General features: G+C 38.9%; 2 protein-coding genes across 2 annotated transcripts; both read right to left on the bottom strand.

Moving 5' to 3' along the window:
• Nucleotides 1-3,123: 3,123 nt before the first annotated feature.
• LOC126612574 (nifU-like protein 1, chloroplastic) lies at nucleotides 3,124-4,875 on the bottom strand. Its single transcript, XM_050281034.1, has 3 exons — nucleotides 4,456-4,875; nucleotides 4,084-4,220; nucleotides 3,124-3,436 (listed from the first exon to the last, which is right to left on the bottom strand). Exons 1-3 carry the CDS (start codon nucleotides 4,787-4,789, stop codon nucleotides 3,248-3,250), a joined length of 660 nt encoding a protein of 219 aa, XP_050136991.1. The 5' UTR covers nucleotides 4,790-4,875; the 3' UTR covers nucleotides 3,124-3,247.
• A 553-nt stretch (nucleotides 4,876-5,428) lies between these two features.
• On the bottom strand, nucleotides 5,429-9,536 carry LOC126612570 (protein CHLOROPLAST J-LIKE DOMAIN 1, chloroplastic-like). Its single transcript, XM_050281028.1, has 10 exons — nucleotides 9,269-9,536; nucleotides 8,976-9,063; nucleotides 8,798-8,902; nucleotides 8,626-8,703; nucleotides 7,823-7,878; nucleotides 7,192-7,249; nucleotides 6,845-6,970; nucleotides 6,642-6,737; nucleotides 6,393-6,464; nucleotides 5,429-5,808 (listed from the first exon to the last, which is right to left on the bottom strand). Exons 1-10 carry the CDS (start codon nucleotides 9,373-9,375, stop codon nucleotides 5,746-5,748), a joined length of 849 nt encoding a protein of 282 aa, XP_050136985.1. The 5' UTR covers nucleotides 9,376-9,536; the 3' UTR covers nucleotides 5,429-5,745.
• Nucleotides 9,537-9,743: the final 207 nt, after the last annotated feature.

Below are 9,743 nucleotides of genomic sequence, written 5' to 3'. Positions count from 1 at the left end.
TCCATCGTCCATCGTCTATTTGTTGGACGGCTACGAGGACGGTGCGAAGTTGATGAAACGAGTCTAACGCGAGGCAATGCAAAGCATATGAGACAAGTGAGAGGCGAAGCGAAGCAGATGCGAAGAGAAGCAAACGGTTTTAGTAATTCGCTGCTCTTTGAGGACTATCGCTAAGACCGGCTAGTGATGTAGTTAGTCAGAACAAGTCCCTTTTAATCTCATTAAAGTTAGTACTTGCATGTAACAAACATGGGATTAGACTAACTTTTTGTCTAGTTTAGGACTGGGCAACCGGGCTCTGGGCCCGCAGGTAAGGGCGGGTACTAGCTGTTTGGGGTGGGTCCATATTATTTTATATACAAAACAGGGCGAGGCGGGGCAAGTCCAAGCAAACAGAGGGGTGGGACAAATCCAATTTTCTAAGACAAGGGCCCCCGACCCGAACCGTATATGAAACTCTTATCCTCAGTCATCCCTCTCGATCTCTCTCCTAGAGTTCAGACGGACTCTTATCCCTCTTGATTCTCAGTCTCTCTCTCTTTGTCGAACTTTAAGGGACGGACGACGAAGTCAGTCTCTCTCTGTCGAACTCAAGGGGACGAACAACGAAGTCGAACACCTCGAAACGACGAATCAGTCATCTCCTCTATCTAAGTCAAATTTGCATGGAAGCCAAGCTCTGCTGATGGTCTTTTTCAGTTTCAAGGCATTATGTTTTAGGGATTTAGGATTGAAAATTAAATTATGGTTTCATTAATGTGGCAAGTGAAGACGATACCACACTTCGGTACTTAGAAGTTTCGTAATTACTCAACAGCTTGGATCTTGCAAGTCCCCAACCGAGGAGCTTCCTCTCCAACCAGGAGGCCAATCACAGAGCGACATGTGTCGACATCAGAAGCCAATCACAACACGACACGTGTCAATGTCAGAATAAGGCTAGAAACTCTCTTCTATAAAAGGAGATCATTCTCCCAAAATATTTCCTAATGTCATTTGTACTAAATCATTCACTTGTACCCACTAAAGGAGAGCTTGAACCTATGTACTTGTGTAAACCCTTCACAATTAATGAGAACTCCTCTACTTCGTGGACGTAGCCAATCTGGGTGAACCACGTACATCTTGCGTTTGCTCTCCTATCTCTATCATTTTACATACTTATCCACACTAATGATCGGAGCAATCTAGCGAAAGTTACAAACTTAATACTTTCTGTTGTACCAAAGTCCTCACTGATTTTGTGCAGCAACAATCCTTAAGTCCTTACCTTTTTGCATTGGTAATGGATGAGTTAACAAGACATATTCAAGATGTTATTCCTCGGTGTATGCTTTACGCGGACGAAATAGGGTTGATAGATGAAACTCAGGAAGGGGTAAATGCGAAGCTTAACCTTTGGAGAGAAGTGTTGGAATCTAAAGGTCTTCGCCTAAGCCGATCAAAGACAGAATATATGGAATACAAGTGGGATGAATGAAGTGGAAGAATGCATCCGGCGTGTTGTGTGACCGTCGTATGCCACTGAAGCTCAAGGGAAAATTTTATAGGACGGCAATAAGGTCAGCGATGCTGTATGGCACAGAATGTTGGGCGGTAAAGCATCAACACATACACCAAATGGGTGCAGCGGAGATGAGGATGCTTCGTTGGAGGTGTGGTCTCACGAGAAAGGATAAGATTAGGAATGAGTGGGTTGGACATGTGCAAAGAAGGCCTACTGACGCTTCAGTTCGAAGATGTGACTACGGGACAAAGGTTCAGGGCCGAATGGGTAGATGAAGACCTAGGAAAACTTTGGAAGAGACCCTAAGAAAAGACTTAGAGTACTTAGATCTAACGGAGGACATGACACAAAACCGAGCACAATGGCGTTCTAGGATTCACATAGCTGACCCCACTTAGTGGGAAAATGCTTTGTTGTTGTTGTTGTTGTTTGAATCTTGACTTTTATTCTGTTCCAATTTCAAATCTTTTGTTTAAAATTGAATTTGAATATTCTGTTGGGTATTTTTAATTAGAATATGTAAACTGGATTTGAATGTTTCATACAAATTAGATCAGTTGAGCGTTTCATGCAAATTGGCAGGTTATGAAACATGTATTCACCTCAAAGAGAATTAGGAGAAGGTTGCGATTCCTGCAAACACCTGTGCAGCTGTAAAATTTTAGTTTTTTTTTTCCCAAAAAAAAAAGGCCTCGTGGACCCGGCCCATTTAAAACGGGCTGGATTAGATCCAGTTCCTGTATTAAAATTTGTTGTACCCGCCCCAGCCCGGCCCATTTCTTTTAAACCTGGGTCTGATCTAGTCCCATCAAAATTGGGCCGGGCCTAGCCCATGCCCAGCCCTAGTCTAATCTGGTTCAGTGAAGGCTAATGAAGCCAAACAAACACGCCCTTAATGAACTTGAGTTTCTGCAAACTAGGGTTTGTTGTGTAAGACTTAATTTATCGAAAACATAAGTTAGCAGATTAAGCTCATGAACCACAAATCATACAAGTATCAAAACTAAAATTTAATAAACACAAGAACCAAACTGACTTGTAAAATCAATCGAAAACAAGTTATATAAAAGGCGTCAAAATAGTGCATCTTTCCTCGTAGAGACCTAAGATGATGAAGCCACCAATATTCTATAGTGAACCTTCTCCTCTCTTACAAAACCTTAATGCTTGCATTGCACTAATAATAGGTCTTATTCCAAACTCAAAACGGTCGTTTTGCGATAGCAAAGACCTACTATATATACACATTCAATCCACTCGTCTCTTCTATTAGAATCCAAGTGGAACACTGACAAGAAATCCTTATCCAACAATGGGTGCATAAACTAGGATGGAAACCGTGTTTCAGTCCTATAACGTCTAGAACAATTCAAAACCTTTTCCTTTTAGACTTCTATGCAACATTTTGAATCCGAATAGTCGACTACATTGTCATACTCATAGTTTGCTCTCAATTATTCTTCGTTCGTGACATAACTGTGGGATATTCTGCAAATGTTTTCTTTCATTTTTCTACTGAATATGCAGAAGTTAATCGAATTCCCCCTCAGAAGTGTTTACAACAGAGAACAAAGCTGGAATTCATCACGTACCAACGCCTAATTACACAAAATTCATTGTACAAGTAACGATAATAAATCATTTATTCAACAAGATACACAAATTGGAAGTTGATGAAGCCAGCGGCTAACCATTTTGAATACAATTATACATCGGAAGACATCTCCATGGGAGTCAAAGCTATCCAGTGAATACAACATTGACGATATCTGGGAACTTCTCCTTAATCGCTGCTTTGATTCCTGATCCGATGGACTCAGGCCCTACATAATTTACATGGCAATCCCCACCTTCAACCGATAACACTTCCACACTCCCACCAAAGTTCTTTATGGCTGGTCTCAATATGTCCAGGTGACGATTCACTACCTGCATTTGCAATTTTAACACACCATCAAACACCATGGGCCTGCTTGGCAGTTCTAAAACCTCTTTCAGATAATGGCAAAATTGAAATATGAACATCTAATTATTGATTTTTATTCTGGAGCTGCACATCTTGTAGCAGGAGGAGTCCAATTGGCGCTTCACGTTCTTTTCGGCAATAAAAGCAGATGCATAATAGATTTGGTATGGCCTTAATGCAGGCAAGTGAACACTTATTGAGTGATTTTGGACCTTCATGCATAATCTTGAATTTCGAAGGGCAAGCCTTTCTAACATCACCTTGTCATTGATGCAGTTTTTCGGACATCTTCCCGAACATGAGTTGTGTTTTGAGGGATCATGAAGGACAATTTTCGAAAGGTGTGGCATCGATAAGTGAGTAATGGACAAGATCATTAGGGCCAACAGATTGACCCATAATTGCTTCCCTTCATCCCCATAGCTAGCTCTAATCTCACAGAGTCTCTCGCTCTCAATGTCTCTAAAACCCACTACTTCACTAAACACTTCCGGAAAAGGACTTTAGACGTGCTTCTAGCAGAAGTCCTTCCTAAGGAAGCACTTTCAAACATACACCCTGACAAATTAAGAGTATGCAATCCATTAAAATCGAGTCAGGAAACACTGACCTCAACGGTGATCTCTTTATTTTCTTCATCAAAGACTTGTTGAATATCCTTGAGTGCGTCTCCAAACTTTTCCTTGAGCACCCTTTCGATTCCCATCTTCATGGTGGTCGTTGAGCTCGGACAGCTCCCACATGCCCCTGTTCATTCATTAATTTTATCAAATTCACTTTAGTGTACAACGATACGATAATTACACTGAATTCATCTAAACTACATAAACGATAATTCAAACTAGTGGTAGCACAGCGCTCTAGCGAACTTGATTGAACCCAATTTAATGTATTTTCAATTACCTAGTGACTTGTTTATACAATGGTTTCAATTTCCCAAAAAAATTCATGGTGAAAAAAAAAAGACTTGAATCAAATCCACCTTGAAGCTTGAGCGAAACGACGCCGTCCTCAACGGAGACAACGTCGACGTTACCGCCATCGGAGATGAGATAAGGGCGGACGTCCTCGAGAACCAAGTCGACGTTGGGAACCGTGAGTTCGTACTGCTTGGCGGAGTAGAGTCCCGGAGAAGAGGACTCGGCGGCGGCGCTTGGGTTCGACGCTCTAATGGCGGTTTTCAGAAAGATGGGCGTTTTAGAGGTGAAACAGTGCCGTTTCATACACGTAGATGGTGGGCATTGGTGAGATTTGGGTGGGATTTTGGAAGAAAGCGTTGGGGCTTTGGGGAAGCCGGTGGCTGCGAGAGACGCCATTGTTTGAATAAAGCAAGGCCGTGCAAGTCTGTTTTTGGAAGATGGGGGTTGGGTTCGGTTTTTGACTTTAGGGGCTTTTGAGAGAGTTTAACAAATATCTAGTTAAAAATGAATTAAATTAGCATATGCTAGAAATTTAGTCCATAGGGGCGATTGGGGTAACAAAACTATGCTACTTGAATCCCACCCTTCTTCAATTTTTTTTTCTTTTTAAAATAAAATCCGTTATTAGTTTCGTCACAATAATCTATTATTTCAGGAGCTGAAAAGATTCACAAAACATTTTAGTCTCATGTGACCATCATTATGTGATTCATCAGCATCAAGAGTCAACACAATTCTTCAAATTTGAGTTACAAAACTTTTGCTTGCTATAAAACATTAGATTTCTAACATAAAGAAAATAAATATTTAGAAGAGTGCTTCCATGCGCAAGCGAGAAAATCTTGATGAGAGTTGTTGTACCTGGATTTTGTGCACCTTCCTTCTAACCAGTCTGGATCTAAGTTATACAACCTCTTTTCTATTCAAAATATTTCCCCCTACGGAAAAGAAAAGGCAAGATGAATGGGAGAAGAAGAGAGAGGGAGGGGGAGTGAGGTTGCTTTTTGGTTTGCAGTATTTTTGGAGAAACCACTCTGAACACAACAAATAAAGAGGCTTTCTACATTACATAATGTAATTTCTATTAATCTTCAAACATTTCATATTTGAGAGGTAACGTAAAGCCAGAACGAAGAAGTTAAGGCTGAGGAGCAGCAATTGTTTTGTATTACTGCTACATCAGTCACTAAACAACTCAAAACCAATGAATACCAATTAGAAAGTATATACACGAGATAAAACTGAACTTCGAGTTGCTTTCCTGTCAAAATTCCAAGGTACAAAAGAGAAGAGCATCTCATGAGATAGCTTGCTGCCATGTCGATCTTGCCCAGATTCACAAACATATTTCATCACCTATAATACGATGCCATAATGTAGAGCATGAACGCGGTAGCTGAAGTGATTATCAACTCCTGCATGCACAGAGATATTTTCACAACGGTAAATACTAAATATTATACAACCAGTCAGGTAGAACATAGACTATTGAGTTAAATTTTTTACTTGCCAACATTTCACACCGTTTGTCTACAGAAGTGCTTAATTGCTGAAATGAAGCTCAAAACTACTTTATAGACGTAATAAACTAGCTTTTATTTATGAAGTATTAAAATAGTCATCAATAGACCATCAACAAAATCTTTAGGAAGGTCGCTGATCAAAATAAAGAAGTACGGATAATCCTCTGTGGTTCATCCTAATTTCCCAATTTACCCTGTGACCTTGTCACCTCTATTCGCGTGCTTGTGAAAAATGTTTCAACAAAACAAGTATAAAAGGAAAATTTTACCCCAAATTTAATTCAAAATCTCACTCTGAAAGGATCTTCAAAGTTTTGAAAATCTGATAGCTTACTAGAAGTTGACTTTGGATTTTGGGCGGATTGATGGAAAGGAAGCAAAATCTGAATCTCTCCAAGTCTTGATCAAAATTGCAATGGCTAGAATTACCTTCTTTTAGTGTAGAACAAAGTATCCAAGATATTACTAGCCAATACCTGGTTATTGTAAAGAGCGGCAGGAATGTAGCTACCCATATACTCGATCAAATTCAGTGCGGTAGTGTATCCCTGTAAGAAATTAACAGACTTTGGTGAAATGAACATAAAGGAGAAGAACTAAATTTTTAAGATAATCCGATATTGAAATCAGAAGCAAAATAAACAATCAGAACAGAACTGAAATCCCACTTATACCCCCTCCCTGACAAACACTAGTGCACCAAGAATTCAAGCAGCATAATATACCACAGAAGCAATCGCGATACAGCCAAACACTATTGCAAGTGAACGGAGCAGCCGTTTTCCCATTCGCAATCCCCTCCCTGCATCCTCACCATCTTCCTGCATCAATAGAATTATTAGGTTGAAAAGCAGCTTATCATAAGTTTCTACATATAGTTTCAAAAAGTAGCACGAGGACATGCAATCTATTCAGAAATATGACTCACTGTATATGTTGGAGATACAGGCGGTTCAAAGGATTTCAACTTCTCAAAAATCCGATAAACAAATGCAAAAGTTAAAAATTGCAGGGGTTTATATTCAGCATTCCGCTTGATAAGAAGCCAAGCTACCTGCAAAAAGATGGGAAGGTGAGGATAAGAAAAATTCACAGAATAAAGCAAAACACAAAATAGAAGCCGGAAGGGTTAAGTTATTGAAATATATAAGTTGTGCTAGCTAATTGCCATGCACTTCAAGAGTTGTTCCATAGCCAACACCATGCACCAATCAATATTTTAATAAACAATAAAGGATAAGAATCATATATATCAACCATTCCCTAAATACTTACAAATACAGCAGATATTGCCAGGTTGATGCGCATATCTTGTACAGAAGACTTGGTGAACCTGTAAGCAAATAGAAGTCCAAAGATTAGAGCATAACGTGCCACCACTAGACTACATATACAACAACAACAAAGCCTTTGTTGTATATGTAGTCTAGTGGTGGCACGTTATGCTCTAATCTTTGGACTACATATATACTCTGAAAATAGTCAATACATCAAACATGGAGCAAAGAAACAAGAGCTGGTTTCAGATTTTAATTGATAAATGTCATGCACCATCCCGTTTCCAAAAATTTTAAAGCAGAATAAAAAGGAAAATTTTCTGAATACTTATATCATTTTCCATATTGAGGGCTCATAAGAAGTTCATGTTTTTAAGCATGCAATATATTAAATGAAGCAAAGAGTAAATCCGCATTGCAAAAGTACCAGCCACTATCGAAGCAGCCATGGGTAAGCAATAGGATTTCCGGAACTAACTATTAAGGTAATCCATCCAACTTATTTCTTCATATAAATAGATTACATGCTTTAAAAAGTATCAAAATCAGCAGCCACTGATATGCATCTTCTTAGCAACATTTTCCAATGCTACTTATCAGTACAGTAGTCACATGATGCGTAGACAAACCTAGGCCCCCATGGTACAATTGGTTGCTTATCAGCATATTTGATGTCTTTTGAAACCTGAAATTCAAGAGTAATATAAGAGGAACAATCAGTACAAGGAAGAGAAAAGACACGATGATAATTAATCAACCTGAAATTTAAATTATCAAAAAGATAAAATCTAGAAGTACGTAGAAACAACTTAAGGGCTATTTACACATAACAGTTTTCAATGAAAATTTGTAGACCAGATTTTTTACTGTTGTACTATAACAACTATTCTTCTGAGCTTCAAATCTTACCAAGCAAAACTTACAATGATGATAATGATAGTGGTTAATTTAACTTCAATATTCTGCTTCACCACTAATTAATCAATCCTATCTAACCCAAATCAGATACCAATGTATATCTTACATGTTTCTGTAAAATGTAAAGTCGCCCGTGTTTCTTCCCATTCCACTACTTTAATTATCTGTAAGACAATATTTGTGCTTGGCAATTAGCATCTCTTCAGGATCCAAGTTCCTCATTATTCCTATATGCTGCTACCATTAAAAGTGTTATCTTGGAAGGAAAACAAATCCAGAGTAAAGCAAATACATTTCCATTAAGAACCACACGTTCTTCAAATTGTTGCACGCGTTGGAGTTAATCCACCAATAGTGACTGTTTAAAGCCGTAATAGTATAGAATACAAGGTCAAAACAATAACTTAACCCATAAAGAATCCACAAAACATCATTTTTCAACTTCCAATTTCTCTCTCTTTTGATGAATAATGTCCACCCCAGAACTAGAAAATTAAAATATGGCTGCATGTACCTTGAAGGAACCAAAGGTTACACCTTTCTTCCTATTAGTTAGCTGGGCCATCATAACTTTGTCATATGCTTTCTCCAGCTACATAAATGATTACATAGTTATAAGAACACCGTTCATAAGACGGTTGCAACCGAACATTTAGAAAAAGGACATAGAGAGTTTTGAAAAGTACTCTAGCAGCAGTTGCATCATCACCGCTCCTTACGGCCTCCTTATGTTTTTTCGTATATGCTGCCTTGATCATGTCAAATCCCTCAATTGGGCTCACACCGAGAACCTGTGAGATAATGTCAGTCAGTCATTTGCAACATCAATTTCAAGGGTCCATACAATTCACAAAATGAAATTACCTCATATGGATTCAAATCACTATCCGGATTAGAACTTCCAGCCGCAGACGCAGCAGCACAAATTACCCTTCTATTCTGTGGAATTGTTCTACAAACATGATAAGTTTAACACCCTGTTGCTATATCTATACATTCAAAACACGAACAATTATAACAATATTTGCAAAACAAAACAAAAAAACAAACAGAGACCCAGCATTCGAATCAGAAAACGAAACTTTCTACAGAACCAAAAAAAAATAAAAATACCTTTTCTCAATTTTCTCACCAACCAAACAGAGTGATTGAATTACCTGACAAAAGAGGGTGGCAGCCTCAACTCTGGGACGTTAGGGCCAAAATTCCTTTGGGAAAATTGCAATTTGGGGCAGAGAAAAGCATGGGAAATCGCCAGAGCCATTTGCAGTGTGGAAAATGAGTTTTGGTTTGAGTTTTTGGGTTCAGGGTTTTTCGAGCAGAAGAAGCAGAGGGAGAAGCAAAGCTGGAAAACCCCATGGGCTACTCTTCTGGATGCAGTTGGGCCGGATTGGGCTCCATAATGGTGAACAGATTTGTACTTCATGCTACGTGAAATTACGGGTATGCTCATGTTGAGAGTCGTATAAAAACTTGGCAGAGCACTTAGTGTGCAACTGAGTAACTCTCAACAATATGCACGGCAATCTTGGATTAGATTCTTCAATTTGATGTAAATAAGGGCTTCAAAAGGGCAAAACTTTGGAACCTAAATGATGTAGAACAATTAGCGGACTAAATTATAAAGCCAAT

The sequence above is a fragment of the Malus sylvestris genome, chromosome 17 (assembly GCF_916048215.2).
Source record: "Malus sylvestris chromosome 17, drMalSylv7.2, whole genome shotgun sequence".
Lineage (NCBI taxonomy): Eukaryota > Viridiplantae > Streptophyta > Magnoliopsida > Rosales > Rosaceae > Malus > Malus sylvestris.
The sequence above is the reverse complement of the archived record's forward strand: the minus strand, read 5'-3'. Positions and strand labels throughout refer to the sequence as shown.

What these genes read in the sequence shown, in the direction of transcription:
- LOC126612574 (XM_050281034.1), bottom strand. Translation starts at nt 4,789, where the DNA reads ATGGCGTCTCTCGCAGCCACCGGCTTCCCCAAAGCCCCAACGCTTTCT. An exon ending in CGTTTCGCTCAAGCTTCAAG is followed by an intron (nt 4,221 to 4,455) that starts GTGGATTTGATT and finishes ATGAATGAACAG; the next exon opens with GGGCATGTGGGAGCTGTCCG. An exon ending in ATAAAGAGATCACCGTTGAG is followed by an intron (nt 3,437 to 4,083) that starts GTCAGTGTTTCC and finishes TTGCAAATGCAG; the next exon opens with GTAGTGAATCGTCACCTGGA.
- LOC126612570 (XM_050281028.1), bottom strand. Translation starts at nt 9,375, where the DNA reads ATGGCTCTGGCGATTTCCCATGCTTTTCTCTGCCCCAAATTGCAATTT. An exon ending in GTGATTTGAATCCATATGAG is followed by an intron (nt 8,903 to 8,975) that starts GTAATTTCATTT and finishes ATTATCTCACAG; the next exon opens with GTTCTCGGTGTGAGCCCAAT. An exon ending in CTGTATCTCCAACATATACA is followed by an intron (nt 6,738 to 6,844) that starts GTGAGTCATATT and finishes CTATTGATGCAG; the next exon opens with GAAGATGGTGAGGATGCAGG.